At 44.9% G+C, this 24611-nt stretch overlaps 1 protein-coding gene across 8 annotated transcripts in view; it reads left to right on the forward strand.

The window, feature by feature from the left end:
- The window catches only part of auts2a (activator of transcription and developmental regulator AUTS2 a), a 1063027-nt gene that overhangs the window by 1031413 nt on the left and 7003 nt on the right, over positions 1–24611 (forward strand). For all 8 annotated transcript variants that reach the window (XM_078422734.1, XM_078422736.1, XM_078422739.1 and 5 more), the window contains 2 exons: positions 2021–2098; positions 20230–20452. In XM_078422734.1, the coding sequence (XP_078278860.1) occupies positions 2021–2098; positions 20230–20452 (301 nt within the window). The remainder of the gene's footprint in view (positions 1–2020; positions 2099–20229; positions 20453–24611) is intronic.

Here is a 24611-nt window from a genome sequence, read left to right on the forward strand (position 1 = left end):
ACATTTCATTTCTCTTCTCTCCTTACCTTACACCCTTTTGTTTTCATCTCAGGCCTTTGTCTAACCATCTGCCATACAACCCCCCCCCCCCTCACTTGTATCCACCTATCACTTGCAAAGCTTTGTCCTCCCCCATCCCTCTTCCAGCTTTCTCCCTCCGACTACAATCAGACTGAAGAAGGGTCCCGACCCAAAACGTCACCCATCCACGTTCTCCAGAGATGCTGCCCGACCCACTGAGTTACTCCAGTACTTTGTGTTTTTTTAAAATATATATTTTTAACAATATCCACATCTATAAAGAAATCCTTATTAAACAGCATCGCAGCCAAATAGTTTTTGAAGTAAAATTTTAATAAGCTTTATATTTGGAGTATTGCGTGCAGTTCTGGTCATAGAAACATAGAAAATAGGTGCAGGAGTAGGCCATTCGGCCCTTCAAGCCAGCACCACCATTCAATATGATCATGGCTGATCATCCAACTCAGTATCATGTACCTGCCTTCTCTCCATACCCCCTGATCCCTTTAGCCACAAGGGCCACATCTAACTCTCTCTTAAATATAGCCAATGAACTGGCCTCAACTGCCTTCTGTGGCAGAAAATTCCACAGACTCACCACTCTCTGTGTGAAAAAAAACGTTCTCATCTCGGTCCTAAAAGACTTCCCCCTTATCCTTAAACTGTGACCCCTTGTTCTGGATTTCCCCAACATCGGGAACAATCTTCCTGCATCTAGCCTGTCCAACCCCTTAAGAATTTTGTAAGTTTCTATAAGATCCCCATTTTGTAAGTTTCTGTAAGATCCACCTATCACTTGCAAAGCTTTGTCCTTCCCCCCATCCCTCTTCCAGCTTTCTCCCTCCGAGAAGGATGTGGAGGATGTGGAGGCTTTGGAGAGGACACAGAATGCTGTCTGCATTGGAGGGTTATTAGCCAAAAGGGGAGATTGGACAGACTTGGATTGTGCTCTCTGGACCACCAGATGTTGAAGGGAGACCAGATAGAAGTACGTAAGAATGATGTCAACATAGATAGGGGAGACAGTCAGAACCCTTCCCTAAGATGGAAATGTTAAATACAAGAGGTCATAGCCTCAAGGTGAGAGGGGCAAAGTTGAAAAGAGGTGTGCGGAGCAAGATTTTTACTTGGAGAGGGTTGGGTGCCTGGAACAAGCTGCTGGGGATGTTGGTGGTGGTAGATACGACAGTGGCATTTATGAAATTATTGGAGGGATATTATGTGAATGCATATATGTGCCACAGAGGGCTGTGGAGGCCAAGCCAATGGATATCTTTAAGGTGCAGATTGACAGATTCATGATTAGTACGGGTGTCAGGGGTTAAGGGGAGAAGGCAGGAGAGTGGGGTTGAGAGGGAAAGATAGATCAGCCATGATTGAATGGTGGAGTAGACTTGATGGGCCGAATTCTGCTCCTCCAACTTATGAAAAGTTGGCCTGAGCATCATGTTTGGCTTATGTGGGTCGAAGAGCCTGTTCTTGTGCTGCACTGTTCCATGTTCTATGTCAGGCACAAAAAGCTGGAGTTTCTCAGCGGGACAGGCAGCATCTCTGGAGAAAAGGAACAGGTGACGTTTCGGGCCGAGACCCTTTTTCCAGTCCGAGTCAGGGGAAAGGGGAACGAGAGATTTGGACGGTAATTGGGTCAAATGAATGGAAGATTTGCATAAAGCAACGATAGTCAAGGAAATGTAGTGCCTGCTATGAGTTTGGGGCTAATTATCGTGCAATGCACTGAATGTCCATAAAACTGTCAGGAGGCCACGATTTAAGATGGGCTTTATTTTACGATATGATACGATAGAACTTTATTCATCCTAGGAGGGGGGGAAATTGAACTGCCAGCATTCACATTCATACAAAACACAAGATACATGAAACAAGATACAACAGTCATACAACATGATACAAAGTGCAGAATGGCGCGGTGTGAAAGGTGTTAGCGCGGGCGCTCCCGAGGGGAAGCTGGTGGAGAGCTAACCATGCTGTTTGTTTGCAGGCACCACGCATCCGACTGGAAATCCCTTCGGACCTTCGCCTCACCACAACAGCTTCCTGAGCCCGGCTGCTCATCTAGGTAATGACGGCCTGGGCCAGTCCGTGGGCAACTCTTGGGTAAACCAGTGCACTGACAGAAGCAATTCCCAGCACGTTAGCAAACTAAGTGCTTGCTGCTCCAGCAGACTCGGGGACAAAAGGGCCAACAGATTTGGAGCCCAGTTCTGTGAACCATCTTCTGTAAAATAATGGCGCGCAGATGCTGGTTTAAACCGAAGACGGACACAAAATGGTGGAGCGACTCAGCATCTCTGGAGAGAAGGAATGGGTGATGTTTCGGGTCGAGGCCCTTCTTCAGACTGAGAAGGGTCTCGACCCGAAACGTCACCCATTCCTTCTCTCCAGGGATGCTGCCTGTCCCGCTGAGTTACTCCAGCATTTTGTGTCTTGTGTAAAATAATAATGCACCATTTGAGGCTGCAGTTCATGTAAATCTCAAATCTCAATTCTATCAATTGCTCATCAGCGGACAACAAACCGTTAAGTTATATATATTATCTTGCACTGTTCGTGTTAATTGACGTTTAAAACAAATCTGCTTTTGTGCACCACAGATCTCCGATGACTGGTCAATAAGTATTTATATACATTTGGTCATAGAGTCATGGGGTGAACCTTGCTAGATTTGCACATGTTTGTCTTGAAAAATGGTGTGGTGGCAAGGTGATTTCGAGAATCCTGTCATCTCTCATAGTGGAATCAAGGAACTGAAGATGTTGGTTTAAAAAAATTAAATAAAGTGCTGGAGCGACTCAGCAGATCAGGCATCATTTCTGGAGAACAAGGATAAGGTGACATTTCGGGTCAGGACCCTCCTTCAGACTGAAGAAAGGTCCCGACCTGAAACGTCACCTATCCATGTTCTCCAGAGATGCTGCCTGATCCCAGCTATGTCTCTGATTGTGGCCTGCAGTGGCATAGAGTGTCAGGTGATGGCGCTGTTGAGCCCATGTTTCACAAACCCAGCAGCTACACCTGCTCTGGCCAACGTTTTAACAAGGAACAGCATGTGATCAGCGAAGGTATCACAAAATGCTGGAGTAACTCAGCGGGTCAGGCAACATCTCTGCAGAGAAGGAATGGGTGACGTTTCGGGTCGAGACCCGTCTTCATTTGATGAGCATATGATGAGTGTTTAATGGCACTGGGCCTGTGCTTACGGCACGGTGGCGCAGCGTTAGAGTTGCTGCCTTACAGCGAATGCAGCGCCGGAGACTCAGGTTCGATCCTGACTGCGGGCGCCGTCTGTACGGAGTTTGTACGTTCTCCCCGTGACCTGCGTGGGTTTTCTCCGAGATCTTCGGTTTCCTCCCACACTCCAAAGACGTACAGGTATGTAGGTTAATTGGCTGGGCAAATGTAAAAATTATCCCTAGTAGGTGTAGGATAGTGTTAATGTGCGGGGATCGCTGGGCGGCGCGGACCCGGTGGGCCGAAGGGCCTGTTTCTGCGTTGTATCTCTAAATCTAAATCTAAAAAAATCTCACTGGAGTTTAGAAGAATGAGGGGGGACCTAATTGAAACGTACCGAACAATGAAAGGCTTGGAATAGAGTGGGAGAGTCTAGGACTAATGGTCAGAGCCTCAGAATTATAGGACTTTCCTTTTGGAAGGAGATGAGGAGGAATTTATTTGGCCAGGGGGTGGTGAATGTGTGGAATTCTTTGCCACAAGCGAATGGTTATTCTTAAGGCAGAGATAGGTAAATTCTTGATTGGTACGGGTGTCAGAGGTTATGGGAAAGAGGCAGGAGAATGGGGTTTGGAGGGAGAGCCAGATCAGCCCTGATTGAATGGCGGAGTAGACTTGATGGGCCGAACGGCCTAATTCTGCTCCTATCGCTCATGACCTTAAGATCTAGAGGGGGTTCAAAGTCTTCTTCCTTTTAAAATTAGAAAAAAAAACATCTCCTTGGCGTGCCCTTTCCTTTGGAGACACGAGATCCTGATGTGGATTCTTGAACTGAATACAAACTGAATGATCTCAGTGGATCAGGCAGCATCTTTTTGGAAATATTTTTTTGGGATGTAGAGACTGCTGGCAAGGCCAGTATTTTTTCACCTCCCTAATTGTCCCTGGGAATGTGGAAATAGATTTGCCACTTTGAAACCACCGCAGTCTCCGGGCGAAGATATCATAAGGTCATAAGCCGTTGGTGCAGAATTAGGCTGCATCGATTCTGCTCCGCTGTTCAAACAGGGCACCCCCTGAGAATAAGGGGTAGGCCATTTAGGACTGATACAAATTAAAAACCTTTCTCACCCAGAGAGTTGTGAACCTGTGAAATTCTCTGCCACAGAAGGCAGTGGAGGCCAATTCACTGGATGTTTTCAAGAGAGAATTAGATTTCGCTCGTCGGCCAAACGAAATCAAGGATTCTGGGGAAAAAAGCGGGAACGGTGTACTGATTTTGAATGATCAGCCATGATCACATTGAATGGCGGTGCTGGCTCGAAGGGCTGAATGGCCTACTCCTGCACCTGTTTTCTATGTTTCTAACTGCACACATGACAGCGCCCGAGGTCAGGGTTTTGATCCCGGGTCTCTGGGCTGTGAGGCAGCAGCTCTACCTGCTGCACCTCAGCACCGTTCCATCATATGGTGGAACACTATTATCATGTTATGTTAGATAGCTTCTGAAGAGAACCAGCAGTTCAGAACAGTAGCTCTGACGGTTTCAATAGACCATGCACAGTATCAGTATTGTGATCAGTAATCAGACGGTGATTGGGGTCTATCCAAAGTCCAACCAGTATATTCAATGGTATAGATGGCTGTTTGTGTTATAAATTGTATCTGTGTGTCCTGTGCTTTGTGTTGTATACTGCCGGACCCTGACGTGAGAGGACGCTGGCGTTGTTTATTCGCCGCTTCTCCGTTAGGATAGTTTGTCTGTTTGTTTTTATGTTATGATTGTTTTTGTAAAGCGCTTTGAGCTTCTGGTAAGGCGCTATATAAAATAAATGCTTATTATTATTATATTATTATAGACATCACCAAATGCCTACACACCAACATATTAAAGGTGTAAGAAAATAACTGCAGATGCTGGTACAAATCGAAGGTATTTATTTCACAAAATGCTGGAGTAACTCAGCAGGTCAGGCAGCATCTCAGGAGAGAAGGAATGGGTGACCCTTCTGGTCTCGACCCGAAACGTCACCAATTCCTTCTCTCCTGAGATGCTGCCTGACCTGCTGAGTTACTCCAGCATTTTGTGAAACATATTAAAGGTGATCATTGACTGGAAACTCATCCGACCAGATAATTTCCAAGTCGGAAGGTCAGTGACTGGTATTCTGTGAAGGTCACTCACCACCTGACATTCGAAGCCCAGTCTACGTCACAACGGGTCGAGCCGCTGCCTCACAGCTCCAGAGACCCGGGTTCGATTTCTGCAACGGGTGCTGTCTGTCCTGAGCTTTGTACGTTCTCCCCGTGACCCGCTCGGGTTTACTCCGAGTGCTCCAGTTTCCTCCCAAGGTTTGTGAGTCAAGTTGCTTTGGTAAATTGGCCATTGTGTGTAGGGAAATAACCGGAATGCAGGTGATCGCTGGTTGGCACAGACTCGGTGGGTTGAAGGACCTGTTTCCACGCTGTATCTCTAAACTAAACTAAACTAAACTAAACGGGACCATGATGGTGTAGTGAGTCCAAAACGAGCGTTATTATCCAAAGGTCTTTATTCATAGCAAAAACCGTAACAAGCTGCGCACTTACTTTGGACACCACTACTTAACTGCTTACATAATCTAATCTAATCTTTTGAGTTTGGCGCCAGACACAACTATACCTCGCGCTCCTGCATCCCGTGACGCGTTAGCCCAACCGAGGGTCGAGACCCCCCCCGCTAATCCGTATGTCCCTACATGACCCCCCCCCAGAACCCTCGAAACCATACCTCATGGGTGCCCGGACCTCCCTCCCGGAACGCGTACGGGGGGAGGCCGCCGCCGCCGGAGGCGATGGAGGGGCCACGGAAGCGGAGGGCGTAGGCGACGGAGAGCGCTTGATTGGGAACGGGGCCCGGGCCCGACCATAGGCGGCGGGGGGCTGAGGGGTGGCAAACAAGGCGCCGCTGGCGGCACCAGGGGGGCAGCCATTGGCCGGCCCCTGCGCGGCGGCTGGGCCACCGACACAGGGAGGTCCTGGTCCAAATGGGCCGGCTTGAGCCGGGATACGGAAACGAGTTCCTGGCGATTACCCACCTGCAAGGTAAAAGTGACAGCCCCTCTCTTAAGTACCTGAAACGGGCCCTGATAAACCGGCTGAAGAGGAGGGCGGTGGGAATCTTTCCGCAGGAACACGAAATCACAGTCCCGCAAGTCCGACGGGACGTGGACCGCCGTGCTTCCGTGCCAGGAGGTCGGGACTGGAGCCAGAGAACCCACCCGTGCCCGGAGGGCACCCAACACCGACGTAACGGGCGCAATAATTCCCACTTCTCTGATAGCCCTAGATGGCTCCCATTAAAAATGAAGGGAGCTTGATCGGAACACCGCCATTTTCTTTGAAGGAAGCCCTCCGAGCCGCACACCATCCTGACCTGGACGACGCAGCCTTTCGTTTCTCTTTGCTGAGTCTAAATCCTGGATCGCTCTGGACACCAGCATTGTAAGGCCGTCCCATCAACAGGAGGACTGCAGCTGCTCTCGATCAGCACCGAATCCGTCCATCCTCAACAACAACCAAGCTTTAACACCAAGAAAGCTTCTGCACCAACTCAACGTCGCCTCTCAAACAGCGGTCCCAGGCATGAAGATGGACAAGGGCATAAGAGCAGAACTCATTACTCTCGAGTCACAGGGCCATCCCGACTCGGGCTTTTGTTGCTGCTCCCTCTCCATCCTTGTCGAGCCAATGTCACGTTTTGCTGTACCTCGGCACATAAGGTCATAAGGAATAGGAGTAGAATTAGGCCATTCGGCCCATCAAGTCTACTCCGCCATTCAAACCACCGGGGGGCGCCGCACGGTGGCTGCCTCGCCTACATTCTGTCTGTCCTTTTCGAACTCTTTTTGTTATTTTGGTAAGTTTTAAAAGTTTGTGTAAATGTTTCTCTGGTTTGTTTTATGTGTTTGTTTTATACTTGATAAGGGAGTAACTGTGCAAGATTGAAGAAAGTGACCTCCCATAGACTTCTTGCCGACCATTAGGGTTGGGCATTAAATGCTAGTTTCACTGACAGCACGCAAATCTATGGGAGAATTCAAAGAACTGGAGGACAAAGAAGGGAGAGATTGAACTTTTTTGCGCCTTCCATCACAGTGAGGAATGTGGAGGAGTCACTGTGGTGAATGTTCATGTTAAAATGTATTTGGTGTGTCCTGTTGCTTTTTATTGTTATGGCTGTATGGCAAATGAGGTTCCTCGTATGTTGCAAAACATACTTGGCTAATAAAGTATTATCGTGATTGTGATTGTGATTATTGTGATTGATCTATCTCTCCCTCCTAACCCCATTCTCCTGCCTTATCCCTGTAACCCCTGACACCTGTATGCACAGCAATAAACGAAACTCAAACTAAGAGAGCACCTTTACCAAGCAGCCAGAAGCAGTTCAGTTTAGTTTATTTGTCACATGTACCGAGGTACCGGGAAAAGCTTTTTGTTGCGTGCTAACCAGCCGGTGGAAGGAGAATACATGATTACAATCGAGTGGACAGATACTTGATAAGGGAGTAACTGTGCAAGATTGAAGAAAGTGACCTCCCATAGACTTCTTGCCGACCATTAGGGTTGGGCATTAAATGCTAGTTTCACTGACAGCACGCAAATCTATGGGAGAATTAAAAAAACATTATTTAAAAAGAATGTGAGTTTTTCTCCTTTGACTGACTGTGGCAGTACTGCTGGAGGGCCTGTTGGTGGCACTGCTGAGCTCACAGTCTCAATGTCTGCATCACTGTTAGTTAACCTTGCTGTGCAGAAGTTCATAAGTTATTGGAGCGGAATGAGGCCATTCGGCCCATCAGGTCTATTCCGCCTTTCGAGCGCGCTGTGGTCTGGCGGATTTTTCCTAAAGATACTTTAGAGAAGCGATTTATGAAATGCCATTAAAAAAAAAAAAAGATTATAATAAAGCTTCTAAATCCGGTAACTCATTTGTTGGTAAAGACACTTTGAGGCATAAAAGGTGGCACTGCCTCCTCCAAAAATGGAGGAGGGAGCATTGTTTATGTGTGATCTGAGGCTTTCCTTTTGCCATGAGCCGAGACCGTGAGGGGATATCTTGTGCTTTCAGCATAACTCTGCACCCAACACCAGTAATCTACTCCCAGAATGGCTGTCCTGCATGGAGCCAGCTCTCTGTTTCTATGTGTGGCAACATTAGTGGTGTTGAAAGGCTGCAGGAAGGAACTGCAGATGCATTGTTGACATCGAAGTTAGTCACATAGAAACATAGAAAATAGGTGCAGTAGTAGGCCATTTGGCCCTTTGTGGCAGCATGGCTGATCATCCAAAATCAGTACCCCGTTCCGGGTTTTTCCCCATATCCCTTGATTCCCTCAGTCTGAAGAGCTAAATATAACTCTCTCTTGAACACATCCAGTGAATTGGCCTCCACTGCCTTCTGTGGCACAGAATCCCACAGATTCACAACTCTCGGGGTGAAAAAGTTTTTCCTCATCTCAGTCTTAAATGGCCTACCCCTTATTCTTAAACTGTGACCCCTGGTTCTGGACTCCCCCAACATCGGGAATATTTTTCTTGCATCTAGCCTCTAAGAATTTTATATCTTTCTATAAGATCCCCTCTCGTCCTTCTAAATTCCAGCAAATACTAGCCCAGTCGACCCATTCTTTCATCGTACGTCAGTCCCGCCATCCCAGGAATTAACCTCGTGAACCTGTGCTGCACTCCCTCGATAGCAATAATGTCCTTCCTCAAATTAGGAGACCAAAATTGCACACAATACTCCAGGTGCGGTCTCATCAGGGCCTTGTACAACTGCATTAGGACCTCCTTGCTCCTAAACTCAAATCCTCTCGCAATGAAGGCCAACATGTTATTGGCTTTCTTCACTGCCTGCTGTACCTGCATGCTTACTTTCAGTGAAATTGCAAAATGCTGGAGTAACTCAGCGGGTCAGGCTGCATCTCTGGGCAAAAGGAATAGGTGACGTTTCAGGCCGAGATGAAGAGTCTTGACCCGAAACGTCACCTATTCCTTTTGTCCAGAGACGCTGCTTGACCCCTTCAGTTACTCCAGCATTTTGTGTTTTTAAAGGCTGTTCGGCCCTTCGAGTCATACAGCACGGAAACAGGCCCTTCGGCCCTGCCTGTCCACGCTGATCAAGATGCACACCAAACTTGTATCACTAAATGCAATGGGCAGCATTGTAGGTAGGATATTTAAGGTGCAACTTTGATGGAACTGTTAAGAGAGGCCAAGTTTCCTTTCTTTACATGTGTTCCTGTGTCACCATTCAGAGATTGTGGCGTGTGGACTAATACAATACCCAGTTTATTCCACCAGTCTACTTTGGTCGACTGATTCTTCATCTGTGCCGCATGTAAAGTGTGAGGGCAATAATGAGTAAGATTTCTGGATCACACGACTTATTGAAAATATAATTATTTCAGTACCCAATTTCAGTTTGTGTGTGAAATTAGTCGTTGGTTGCTAACAGCATATGGAAGTGCCGGGTGCATTGCCTCCATGTATTCAGTGCATTTAGTGTAGATGGGCAAAAGCTCGGCATGGATGCAGTGGCTGTAGGGTCTGTGTCTGCACTGTACAGCTCTGTATAACTCTGCAGTGTCTGTTTCTGCATTGTACAACTCTGTATAACTTATAATAATTGAAGTATACCAAAGAGAATGGTACTCCTTTCTCATGTTCAAGAGATCAACGTCTTAAATGTGAAGCCCATGTTCCCTCCTATCTTCTCCAAGTGGTCCACCCGGCACCATCCCTCAACCTCATTCAAACAATCACATATTCACCAGCGCATCTTTCATTCATTTGTTCTATATATCTCTCTGCATCACCGTCCATATCTCTCGTTTCCCTTCGCCCTGACTCTCAGTCTGAAGAAAGGTCTCAACCCGAAACGTCACCCATTCCTTCTCTCCAGAGATGCTGCCTGTCCCGCTGAGTTACGCCAGCTTTTTGCATCTATCTACACCAGCATGAACCCTCTCCCACATTTTCTCATCTATGCCAGTTGAAAGATCCCTTTCCTAACGTAAAGCTTTCTTACCAGTTGATTTCTCCTGACTAAAATCCTACATGAAACTGGTGCATCTGACGTTGTTTCAAGGTGCAGGGGGCCTGCAGGGCGGCAGGGGAAGGGGGAAGGGGGAGGGCGGTGTGAAGAAGACTCTGGTGGCCAAGAGTAATGTCCAAGCTAACTGCTATAAAGGTATGGTGTATTAAGTAAGGGTCCCGGAGAGTATGCAGCAGAGTCTGACTGGGAGATGGAGCGTGGGTGGAGGAGAAGGAGGAGGAGGGAGATTAGCAGGGGGACGGATTGTCAGCAAGCCGATATTCGTCAGGGAGGAGCATTGTGTGAGGGCTAAAGTCTCTTCGTTGAAATCTTGTCATTTTCTGCACCTCCATGCAGGGCAAAAGACTTTGTTTTGCAACAAATGTCAAGGTGGCTGTGGCAGTAAATGTTTGTGTGTTGGTTCCTTCGGGTCAAAGCTTGAAGGTCGACACAAATTGCTGGGGTAACTCAGCGGGACAGGCAGCATCTCTGGAGAGAAAGGAATGGGTGACATTTCGGGTCTCGGCCCTTCCTCAGACTGACGATAGTTTCAATGCCTTATGCTTTTCCGTCAGTGGGATTGTCAAGAGTGTTTAATTGTCAAATATCCCAAAAAGAACAATGAAAGTCTTACTTCAGCGGCACAACAGAATATGTAAACATTGTGCTCTATAAACAATATAATAAACAAAAAAAGTTCAGTGTGTGTACATATATACATACACACACATATATATATATATATATATATATATATATAATACAATATATATCTATATACAATGTGTCATAGAGTTTGGTCATAGATTTATATAGTTCAGAATCAGGCCCTGGCCCAACTCCTCCATGCTGCCCATTTATACGTTCTATCTGCCTGCGTTTGGACCATATATCCCTTTAAACCTTTTCTGGTATTGTACCAGCCTCAACCACTTTCTCTAGCAGTTCCTTCCATGAATGTACCCACTTCTGTGTGAAGAAGTTACCCCTCAGCTCCCAATTCTGTTCTTTACACTCTCATCTTAATCCTGTGTCTTTTAGTTTTTGATTCCCCTTTCCTGGGGGGAAAAAAAGATTGTGTATGTATGTATGTATATTATATCTGCCCCTCGTGATTTTATACACCTCTGTAAGATCACCCTTCAGTCTCCTCTACTCCATGGAATAGATTCCCAGCCTGCCCGGCCTCTCCCCATAACTCAAGCCCTTGAGTCCTTGCAACATTCTGGTAAATATCCTCTGCACTCATTCCAACCACATGATGCCTCCTGTACAGCAGACTACCCAAAACTACATGATACTCACCAACAACTTGCACAACTGTAAAGTAATGTCAACATAATGTCCAATTTCTGTACTCTATGCAATGACTAATGAAGACGAGCGCATCAAATGCCTTCTTCACCACCCTGTTTGCATTTGGCGCCACTTTCAGGGAACTATATGTTTGCATTCCTAGGTCCTTCTGTTCTGCAGCACTCCCCAGAGCCCTACCATCGACTGTGAAAGTCCTATCCTGATTGTTTCCATGCTGTAAGACTCTATGACTGTGTAAACCACTTCCAAGCCACTTTTCAAAATTTTGCTTGAAAGTGGTATATTCAGTCCGTAATTTCCATAAAGCGATATATTGATGTATGTTTAGTGCAATTGCTGCACTATTTCTTTGGTGAAGCACATGGATGGACATTGCACATGTTTCAAAACTTTCCAGAAGGTTCCATGTCACAGAATCTTGATTGGTCCATCCTATACACAAGCATCCTTGCATGACCATGCTGACCATCGTGTCCAAGAGCTTAACTCTTTCCACAGTAGCACAGACTTTCGATGGCGCGGTGGCTCAGCTGGTACAGCTGCTGCCTCACAGCGCCAGAGACCTGGGTTCGATCCTGACCTCAGGTGCTGTAGGTGTGGAGTTTGCAGGTTCTCCATGTGACCGCGCGGGTTTCCTCCGGGTGCTCCGGTTACCTCCCGCATCCCAAAGATGTGTGAGTTTGCCGATTAATTAGCCTTTGTAAAGTTTCCCCTCGTGTGTAAGGAGTGGATGAGAAAGTGGGATAACGTAGAACTAGTGTCAGCGGGTGATTGATGAACGGCGTGGACACAGTGGGCCGAAGAGCCTGTTTCCACGCTGCATCTCTAAACTAAACTAAACTAGGCTAATCTATCTTCACTATATCCTCAGAACAGTATTAAGTGACTGTGTGCAGCCCTGAGACAAGTTAGTCCAATTCTTAGTAGATCAATGGCATTTGATTTCCAAATGTTGGCTTCATAACAACTGTACAGAATATAATCAATGGTTAAAGCGGCTTCTGAAAGCAAACAACATTAATGTGTTTGCTTCCTTCACAAGTCAATTACATAAATCCTTTAGCAGGTAGACACAAAATGCTGGAGTAACTCAGTGGGTCAGGCAGCATCTCAGGAGAGAAGGAATGGGTGATGTTTCGGGTCGAGACCCTTCTTCAGACATCTTTAGCTAATCCTCTCGCACCTTTTTTATTGACTCCTTCCTGCTAAATTGTTGAGTGCCTTTGTTGGAACTATAAATGTATTAGGCATCATTGGGAGTTCTTGAGACGGACCCACAATACAATACAATACAGTACAATATATCTTTATTGTCATTGTACCCAGGGGTACAACGAGATTGGGAATGCGCCTCCCATACGATGCAATAGTTTAATTAATTTAGACAACAGCAACCCAACGAAACAATTGTAACAGTTTTAGACAGGATAAAGTGCAAGTTGATCTGTGCCGGATCACTATGCGTTGTGACCATCCGGCTCAGCAGGACCAGTTCATAGCAGCTATGGCCCTGGGGATGAAGCTGTTCCTGAGTCTGGAGGTGTGCGCGTAGAAGACCTTGTGTCGTCTGCCCGATGGTAGAAGTTCGAACAGACTGTTGCAGGGGTGTGAAGAGTCTTTGTGGATGCTGGTGGCATTTCTGAGGCATCGTGTGTTGTAGATGCCCTCCAAGTCTGGTAGCTGTGTTCCGATGGCCCTCTGAGCTCTATGGACTACCCGCTGTAGAGCTTATCTTTCTGCCTCCGTGCAGCTGAGGTACCACACAGGGATGCCATGTGTTAGGATGCTCTCTATGGTGTAGCGGTAGAAGGTCATCAGCAGCTGTTGGGGTAGACCAGACTTTTTCAGTGTTCTTAGGTAGAACAGTCTTTGCTGTGCCTTCTTGACCAGCGCAGCAGTGTTATTGGACCATGTTAGGTCCTCCGAAATGTGAGTGCCCAGAAACTTGAAGCTGGACACTCTCTCCACACTGTCCCCGTTGATAGAGATCGGGGCGTATTCCCCGTTATGTGACCTACGGAAGTTAATGATCAGTTCCTTGGTCTTGGTGGTATTTAGGGACAGGTTGTTATCCGAAAAAGGAGGAAAATGATTACTCTGAGCTGTGAGAATCAGGATTGGGCTGGTGATGTTTTACACCTCGGGCCCGCACTGAGAAAATCTTTCCTCAGTGTGAGGGAGGAAAAAAGCCTTTTTAAATGTGGGCATGGTTTGTATTCTCAGACATTTATCCGATGTTGGGAATATCATAATCTCCTGCTAAAAATGTTCCTTTTTTAAAGGAGAAGGAAAATTGATACCAAAATTGGCCCAAATTTCATGAGGCATTTCATTTCTTGAGACCAGGCCAGTATAAAAGTTATTTTTCTGTTGCATCTTAAACAAAATCTGATGTTAACCCGATTGCCATTTCCTCTGACCATTTCCCATACTGCGACTCTGGTTAATTCTGGGGATAGCTTTGCTTCGCATTGCATTTAGAGCCACTTAACGATTTTTTTTTTTTTTACAATTAAATGATTTTGATCAAATGTGTAACTTGTGGACACATATTGGGTTTTTTTTTTAGAGCCATTTAATAGACCAAGTGGTTTGACTGGTCTGAGATCTTTAAGTAACAGCGCCTTTGGTGGACTGGGGAACCCTTCAATCAGTGAGTATTTCTGTCCTTTCGGTTCTTTGTATGACTCTCTCACGTTTGACTTTGAGAAGTGATACTTTGGCTGATATTTGGGCAGTACTGACCCAGTACTGTGAACTAGAACAGAGCCAGGGCTATTTTTCAATGTGCAGTAGCCAACCCACGCCAGTGAACTCAAAAACAGATCAATATTGGCTTTGCAGCCAGGTCATGGCACTTGTTTTCTTGTACGCTCCATTGCAGTGGTGTGAAATGCATTTGAGTGCATCTCACCTGTGTCTATTGTAACGTAACTGTGTCGCATTATTCAAAATTATTTTGTGTACATTACCTCTCATCCCGCGTGCTGTATCAATGTGTATAATTTCAACCTGCGTTAAACATTCCTGTGCACACTGTGGTCATCCCGCACGAAAGCTGGACTTGTTTATTCGGTATGAGTTACACCTGTATACATTTCACCCCTTTCCAACAATCCTCTGTGTTATTTGGGGAATGCTTACTGGCCTCAACTCATTCAATAAGCAACTCTTTTTCGCATCTGCATCAATACCCCTCATGTAATGAACGCATGTGTTAAGAGTATCTGCATCACGGCTCTGTTTAAACTGTCGTCAGCGTTATCGTTTCTGGGTACTGTATCTGTCTCAATCATCAGTTCCTTTCAGTGTGTTTCGCAGTAGGAGGGGAGGATGCTCCTCAAACTGCGGAGCATCTTGGACAATACAGCTCACCCCCACACTGGTCAACCTGAGGAGCACCTTCAGCAACAGACTGGTCCCACCAAGCTGTAGTACAGAACGCCACAGGAGATCCTTCTTCCCTGTGGCTATCAAACTTTACAACTCCCTCCCCCCTTTTGTCGTGGGGTAGACTGACTGACTTCCCTCCCCCCCACCCCTAATTTTTGCACATCCCCAATCCTTTCCACTCATCACTTTTATTTCATGTTTCATGTATTTTGTGTTTTATGACTGTTGGCAGATCAATTTGACTCCTGGGATAAATAAAGTTCTATCGTCGTACCACACCTACAAGTATTGAAACTGTTTTAACTTAATCCATATCATCACTCCTACTTGACGACACACATCTGTGTGTGTAAAGTTATACACTTCAAGGCTTTATGATATTCACTGGGTTATCAAGCGTGCATGCTATGTCCATTTTGACCAAGTTGGCCATTAACTGGTTGTGAGCCAAGGCATTGAATTCCAACAGTCGTTGGACTTAATGGCCTGTTTGTGGTTCATTTCCACAGTAGGTTGTATGTTTTCCAAATAAACCACTGGAGGATCTCTTAAAAACAAGTTGAGTTGAAAGCAACTCGGATTTTTTGACCTCCAAAAGCAAGACACAAGGTCCCCGGGATTCTGAGCAAATTGTGATCCCGTACTCTATACCCCTGGCAATGGGCTTGTTATGGCAGTGCCTCATTGCACTTGCAGCAATGTTTAGATTAATTTAGAGATACAGCGCGGAATCAAGTCCTTCGGCCCACCGAGTCCATACCGACCAGTGATCCATGCACATAAGATTATTAAGGGATTGGACACGCGAGAGGCAGGAAACATGTTCCCGATGTTGGGGCAGTGCAGAACCAGGGGCCACAGTTTAAGAATAAGGGGGTAGGCCATTTAGAACGGAGATGAGGGAAAGCTTTTTCACCCAGAGAGTTGTGAATCTGTGGAATACTCTGCCTCAGAAGGCAGTGGAGGCCGATTCTCTGGATGCTTTTAAGAGAGAGCTAGATAGAGCTCTTAATGATAGCGGAGTCAAGGGATATGGGGAGAAGGCAGGAACGGGGTACTGATTGTGGATGATCAGCCATGATCACAGTGAATGGCGGTGCTGGCTGGAAAGGCCGAATGGCCTACTCCTGCACCTATTGTCCAGTGTCCATTGTCTATTAACACTATCCTACACACTAGGGACCAATGGTTTACATTTATATTAACCTAAAAAACCTGTACATCTTTCGAGGTTGGGGGAAAGCGAAGATCTCGGAGAAAACCCACGCGGTCACGGGGAGAATGTACAACCACCGTACAGACAGCACCGGTAGTTAGGATCAAAGCCGGGTCTCTGGGGCAGTGAGGCAGCAACTCTACTGCTGCATTGCCATCATGTATTATGTATTTGCCCAGTTCTCCCAGTGGGACCTTATTTCTTCGATTTGATTTCAATGATTCTTGGTTTTCTGCTTGGCATTTGGTTCAGCTATGAACCTTTGGTGATCCCTTTGCATATTAATTTTTTGACAATGCCGCTATAGCTATAGTTGTCTTTGTCCATGTGGAATTCTCTACCTCAGAAGGCAGTGGAGGCCAATACACTGAATGCATTCAAGAGAGAGCTAGGTAGAACTCGTAAGGATAGCGGAGTCAGGGGGTATGGGGAGAAGGCAGGAACGGGGTACTGATTGAGAATGATCAGCCATGATCACATTGAATGGCAGTGCTGGCTCGAAGGGCCGAATGGCCTCCTCCTGCACCTATTGTCTATTGTCCATTGTCCACTGGTGTTTTGAAAGGTTCAATTTGACTATTTATGGTTCTCAATCATATAATAAAGAAGACGTTTTGAAGCACTGGCTTGGACAGGCAGTCAGTTCACACCTTACATTCTTTATCCCTGTATCCCCCCTTCTCAGTCTGAAGAAGGGTCTCGACCCGAAACGTCACCCATTCCTTCTGTCCAGAGATGCTGCCTGACCCACTGAGTTACTCCAGCATTTTGTGTCTATCTTCAATGTAAACCAGCATCTGCAGTTCCTTCCTACACAGTTCATTTAGTGTTCGTCTCAGTGAAAGCTCACACACGGACGTGCTGGTCGAAAACTCTGCACGTTCAAGAGACTCCATGATTTGCAAAAGAAAATCCAAGCATGCAGTCCAATCTATGCAGTGGGAGGCGAATATTAAAATAATTCAAGCTAAACATGGGGTTATAAGTGAATGGTTATGTTGATAAATGCTGGCAACTTGAAGTTGATAATTGCATCTCATAGTGACCGGATTTTGTCACAATGACGTCTGGGCTCCAGGCTGTTCTTTGCATCGTAGGTTTCTGGTGTAAAATGATACACTCTAATCTAACCCTTTCCCCAAATGCAGACAACAGGGTCCATTTTAGTAGTGGCATGAATATTGTAGTGGCAAGGAGGTTACAGGCCAAGGAGATGGAAATCGAGTTCAGAAGGTTGGCTGGAAAGGATAGAGAAACAAAACAAGGGTGATAAAGTGAAAATATTAAATGGAGGAAAACACAGAAGGAGCAATAAATATAAATAACAAGCCCGGGAAAAAGGCCCAGGAAAAGTGGGAAAAGATCATGAGGAATTGCGATAGGTAAACCAGGAGAGACAATTGTTGAAGGAAAGCAGTGAAAAGGTGTTAGAGAACAAAATGAGACGGGAAATTATAAGATCATAAGTGATAGAAGTAGAATTAGGCCATCAAGTCTACTCCGCCACTCAATCATGGCTGATCTATCTCTCCCTCCTAACCCCATTCCCCTGCCTTCTCCCCATAACCTCTGAAAATCAAGCAAGACATGGCTGTTTTATCTCTCATGGAGTATTTTTTGTTTTGCAAAAGTGAATGGGATCTCTCTGACTAACTAATGCAGTTGATTACCGTCTGTTCTCCATTGGTTGTTCAGTGTTACAGGGACATTATTGCAGCAGTGTAGTGCAGCCCTGGATGGTGCTGTTGGCCTGTATTTCATTATTTATATCTAACTCTAACCACAAGCCAACCTCAGCAAAGAAACAACTCTTGACTTTGTTTTGGTTTGGTAACAGTACGTACTTCGCTTTTGCACTGTTATCATCTGGTTACCAAGTATTACTGATTATTAGTTGATTTTATCAATGATTGTGGTATATTTCTATGCTGTGTTACTGTGTTGAAGGTTGCAGCAAGTAAGAATTTTATTGCTGCATAAGATAACTAAACACTTCTGTCTCTTAAAAGATCACCAAAGTTTTCATAGTTGATCCACCCCTCGGATCACCGCCAGCTTCTAAAAAAAAGTTGAAAGTGAAATTACTGTAGTTTTACTAAAAAGACATACTGCTTTAAGTTTGGAGCAACATCTCAAAGCAAGCTATTGTCGACAGACAGAATAACACCTCCCCTTCTTCCTGATTTCTGCACTACTCCCACTGCAGTGTCCTGCACATAAATACGCAGTCACTTATGCAGTGTGAATGTTTGTGGGAAATTATGCCTTTTGGATTGAAAACTTGACACTAATGGTAGAAATGCCTACTTCATCCTTTGTTTTGAGATGTTGTACCATTTTAGTTTATAGTTTGGAGATGCAGCACGGAAACAGGCCCTTCGGCCCACCGAGTCCGCGTCGACCAGCGATCCCCACGCACTAACGCTATCCTACGCACACTAGGAACAATTTACAATTACACCAAGCCAATTAGGCTATAAACCTGTACGTCTTGGGAGTGTGGGAATAAACCAGAGCTCCTGGAGAAAACCCACGCAGTCTCAGGGAGAACCTACAGACAGCACCCGTAGTCAGGATCGAACCCGGGTCTCTGGCGTTGTAAGGCAGTAGCTCCACCTCTGTGCCACCATGCCGTCCTCTAGTTCAGACATTGATGGTGTTTGATAATTGAAATGAATCCAATTTATTTTTCCTTGGCTTAGCGTATGCTGTTCTTTTTTCCCCTATTTTCAAACCCAAATGAGATTAATCTTTGTGTTATTTAACTGATTTGGTTTAAAAGAAGCTACTTACGTAACGTATATGATTTCAAGATAAAGTGTTATATATTGGACAGATTACGAATACCGGACCAATTAGCGGTGTTAGTTGATCTCTAATTCAGGAGAGAAATGCAAAACTGCAGAAGTTGGAATCTTGTGCAAAACACAAAGTGCGACAAGAAGTCAACAGGTCTGGCAGCACCTGTGACAGGAATGGATTGAGTGAAGAAGGGTCATGACCCATTGCTCGTGTCAGTCCCTTCCCGCAGATTCTTCCTGACCCGCTGAGTTCTTCCACCACATTTGTGTTTTAATTAATTGGAGTTAAACCCAGAGAAGGAAATGGGGAAATAGCCAGAGTTTCTGTTACCAATCACCAGGGACCCCTGCTGGGGAAGGTTTAGACTACTCTCTGCTAACAACAGTGTTGGATTTTTCTAATCAAATGATGTAATATCTTGGTTATGGGATTCAAGATCCAGGGGTTGATCAGGCTAGGACACTATTCCTTGGAGTGCAGGCAGATGAGGAGTGATCTTATAGAGGTGTATAAAATCATGAGAGGAATAGATCGGATAGACGCACAGAGTCATGCCCAGAGTAGGGGAATCGAGAACTGGAGGACATAGATTTAAAGTGAGGGGGGAAAAATCTAATAGGAACCTGAGGGGTAACTTTTTCACACAAAGGGTGGTGGGTGTATGGAACATGTTGCCGGAGGAGGTAGTTGAGGCTGGGACTATTGCATTGTTTAAGAAGCAATTAGACAGGTACATGGATAGGACAGGTTTAGAGGAATATGGTCCAAATGCAGGCAGGTGGGACTAGTGTAAATGGGGCTTTGGTCGGTGTGGGCGAGTTGGGCCGAAGGGCCTGTTTCCACACTGCGTGACTCTATGACTCTAATTGTGTGAAGCTAAGACCAATTGTGACTCTGTATCAAAACAGATAATGGAAGCTGAAACACCTTTTAAATTATTTTTAAGCCCCCTTCGTTCCTTGATTCCATTACATCCTCAGACTAATTGAGCCTTTTGTAATGCCCTTGTTGTCATGTGGTACTTAATATTCATTTACAGAATTGACTGTCAGTGAGCGCGCCAGAGCTGTAATCTTTCCCTTCTTGTTTCCAGCTGCCAATAGTATGTATACATTTTAAGCTCAGCGTGCAATACTTGGTGAGTACTGTCATGTCCGCTGCCAGACCTTATAAACATTTTTTTGTTCTTTTGTTTTCTCAACCATTTCAGCATCCAACACAATGTTCAGCCACAAAGATGGCCCCAGTATGCAGAGCTTTAGCAACCCTCATGAGCCTTGGAATCGACTCCACCGAACGCCACCTTCGTTTCCAACCCCACCCCCTTGGCTGAAGCCAGGGGAGGCCGAGCGCAATTCCTCTGTAGCAACTCATGACAAAGATAGAGATGTAGAGAAGCGAGACTCTGCTGTTAGTAAAGATGAAAAAGAAAGGTACGAAGGGGGAAGCGAAAAAACTTCTCCAGTCCGATTCTACATTTTATTATAAAGAGGCCTTGAACTCGAAGGTGTGGGCTTGTTCATTGTCGCGCGAATGTCATGGCGTGAAAGACCTCCTTCAAATACAATTGGCTGACTCATGGGCAATTTGGGACACCTATACCTCAGCTTGAAATCTCAATCACAACCAGCAGCATGCTAAACTTGCAAGAAATGTTGGGCAGAATTTAAACCCAGGCGGATGTGGACTTGTTGATCTGCACTAAATTTAGTTTTAATCTCTCCCCATTTGTGACTAGTTCAATCCCCAGCAGTTTTCCTGACCCCTGTAACAGTCTTTTGCACAATATGGACTGCACAGCCTAATCCCAGCCCTTTATCATTGTTTCTCTGGGAAGAGCATTCGGGAAAACAATCGGACATTGCCCTTTTCCTTCTCTCCAGAGATGCTGTCTGTCCCGCTGAGTTACTCCAGCTTTTTGTGTCTTATAGACAATAGACAATAGGTGCAGGAGTAGGCCATTCGGCCCTTCGAGCCAGCACCGCCATTCAATGTGATCATGGCTGATCATTCTCAATCAGTACCCCGTTCCTGCTTTCTCCCCATACCCCCTGACTCCGCTATCCTTAAGAGCTCTTCAGAGTAAACCAGCATCGGAAGTTCCTTCCCACACAATAGGAAATTACTGGTGCTCTCTGTCATCAATCCCTTCACATGCTTGTCCCTGTGAATGTTTCGGCTGAGACTTGGACCTCACTGCCAGGAGAAGAAGCATGTTGCACCACAATGTGCGAAGCTCCACTGCTGTGCTTTGTCTGCCAACATGTTCATAATTTGTCTTTGCAATTTACCCACGAATTCCTGCAGAAAACATTTCTCCACATTTTGACCCCAATGTAAAACCGATTTGTCATTTGGCATCAAGCGTGCAGTTCATTTTAATGCCAGGGAAACCCTGCTGCATTTATTCATACCACTAATCGCAAGGCATTTTACTCTGCATCCTGAGAAACTCAAATTGAGAGTCCATACCATGAAACAATAAACAGTAATTGTAACAAAACAAAATTGGATTCAAAAAGGAAAGAGCAATGTCCAAATAAAACTTTAAAAAAGTAAAATTTCAAATAAATCAATAAACAATGTTCATTTTCTGAACCAAAACTTTTGCTGATTTTTAAACAGTGGAGACCCCTCCCAAAACCTCATCTACCTAAAGCTAGCGTAAAATTTATAATATTAACGATGGTCAAGGAACAATCACTTAGTTCAGTTGGCTAAATAGAGCAGTAATATTTGCATAGGAAAAAAAAATAATATTTGCATGACATTTTGATGTTCTTTGTACCTATTTTTTTTTTAATCCATAGATTACAAGCTAAAATGTCATGTCATTCCATTTTTTTATTTTTTTTAATTTTGCATAGAGATAATTGTAAATTCAAATGTAACAGTGATTCCACAAATTTAGCCATATGGTACATTACTGCTCATTCATTAATGGGTTCTTCGAAAGCAGAAACTCTCAGTGAAAAGGGAATTAAAACGGCGTTTCTTAACTAGTAAAATCTCAGTTAGTATAAAGTACTCACAAATCTACAGGTATGAATCGGAGAGAAAACCATTCTCTGAGTTTATGAAACTTTTTTTTTTCTAATTTGAAACTGAAGCTGACTCTCTTTCTTGGACCACTTAATTCGAACCCATTACTGATCGGAAGTGTTCCCATTCACTAAACTATCATTTGACGCCCATTAAATTTGTGTTCTTTCCATATTTTTGGATACTGTAATTCATTAGAAATGACATGAATCCTGAAATACACACCTTCAAGTTCATTATGCATTTAGAGTACATCTTGGACAACCATTGCTGACTGACAATGTTGGTTTTTAAAAAAATGTCAAGGTCACGTTTTTAATCATTTCGAACAATGTCTCATTTTATTTACAGGTATTTTTGTATTGTGACCTTTCACTGTATGCGTCCTCGATTTACAAATCTATCTTTTGCCACACTCACCAAAACTTACCTGTAATGTATTTGGCCAGCCTTTTCAACGTACTAAATTTTAATGAATGAAACATTTTCCCAGAACACATTACTGATGTAAATCGAGGAAAAATGTTTTATTAAAGATACATTGATTATTGTGCTGTTTGCCATGATTATATTGAGAGTTTCTACCTTAATCTGGCTGCATTGGCAGTGCATAATTAATTTTGGTAGCCGTGGGTGGAAAAGTCTATGTCAGGACTTTACTCAAGATTGGGTTGAATTTTCTCCCTTGAAGAAGTCAGTTCATTCAAAAAGTGTCCTTCCATTTGCTATTCTGCATGGTCATGATATTCGGTAATGCTTTCTTCACTAGGTTTTATTTTACAGTTAGTGCAAGTGTGCGAATATGAACAAGCCTCTGTTGTTGACTTGAAACCTCCGTAAGAAGTCTTTGAATATTTCTCCCTTTCCAGCTTAGAACGCTTTATAAGTGAAATCTCTCAAACCCGTCGGGACCGTCATTCGTGGGATTCGTAAAGCTTTGATATATTTGGGCAGGAGGTCCGTGTAAAACTATTTGCACCACATTCACACCCTGTGGGAGAATTCATGTAGTAAACTCCCATTAACAGTTTGGCAAAAAGAAGTTGGATGTAAAAACATTTTGAGGTTTTTTTTTGGCTGAGATTGAGGTCAGTAAATTCTTAGCAGCGTTGGGAGGAAAACACATTGGTTCCATGGTTTGTCTTACATGGTGGGTGCCAGATATTGATTCGCTGAACCCGTTGAGGACATTAAGAGCCAGAATCTCAGCTACAGGAGTCACTACCTCTCCAAAGAAACTTTCCATCCTGCCTTGTGGAATCATGCCTTATTTTTGCATTGGGCCCTGGCGTTACCAGAACCTCCACATGACGTAATTCACTGGCACGCTGCGATGATAACGAGTCCTTTGCAGCTAATAGACAATAGACAATAGACAATAGGTGCAGGAGGAGGCCATTCAGCCCTTCGAGCCAGCACCGCCATTCAATGCGATCATGGCTGATCACTCTCAATCAGTACCCCGTTCCTGCCTTCTCCCCATACCCCCTCACTCCGCTATCCTTAAGAGCTCTATCCAGCTCTCTCTTGAAAGTATCCAACGAACTGGCCTCCACTGCCTTCTGAGGCAGAGAATTCCACACCTTCACCACTCTCTGACTGAAAAAGATCTTCCTCATCTCCGTTCTAAATGGCCTACCCCTTATTCTTAAACTGTGGCCCCTTGTTCTGGACTCCCCCAACATTGGGAACATGTTTCCTGCCTCTAATGTGTCCAATCCCCTAATTATCTTATATGTTTCAATAAGATCCCCCCTCATCCTTCTAAATTCCAGTGTATACAAGCCTAATCGCTCTCATCTTCTTTTATCTTTTTAGTTTAGTTTTTAGTTTAGAGATACAGTGCGGAAACAGGCCCTTCGGCCCACAGAGTCCGCACCGACCAGCGATGCCCTGCACTTTAACACTACCCTACACACACACTAGGGACAATTATACATTAATACCAAGCCAATTAGACTACAATTCGCCTGGGCAGCTTGCAGCCCAGTGGTATGAACATCGACTTCTCCAACTTTAGATAGTTCCTCTGTCCCTCTCTTCCCCTCCTCCTTCCCAGATCTCCCTCTATCTTCCGGTCTCCACCTATATCCTTCCTTTGTCCCGCCCCCCTGACATCAGTCTGAAGAAGGGTCTCGACCCGAAACGTCACCCATTCCTTCTCTCCCGAGATGCTGCCTGACCCGCTGAGTTACTCCAGCATTTTGTGAATAAATACCTTCAATTAGCCTGTACCTTCTAACATGTACATCTTTGAAGTGTGGGAGGAAACCGAAGATCTCTGTAAGGCAGCACCTCTACGCTACCTTGCCACCCTAAATGCTCCATATTCATGGTGATCTTGGAATTTCTTACCACTCCACTTGCACCATGGTTAAATATTCCTCAAGTACGGAGATAGGAAAGGTTTAGAAGGATATGGGCCAAACATGGGCAGGTGGGACGAATGTGGAGGGGCATTTTGGTTGCCATGGGCAAGTTGGGCCGAAGGGACTGCTTCATAGAAACATAGAAACATAGAAACATAGAAAATAGGTGCAGGAGTAGGCC

This window comes from Rhinoraja longicauda, chromosome 26 (genome assembly GCF_053455715.1).
Source record: "Rhinoraja longicauda isolate Sanriku21f chromosome 26, sRhiLon1.1, whole genome shotgun sequence".
Lineage (NCBI taxonomy): Eukaryota > Metazoa > Chordata > Chondrichthyes > Rajiformes > Arhynchobatidae > Rhinoraja > Rhinoraja longicauda.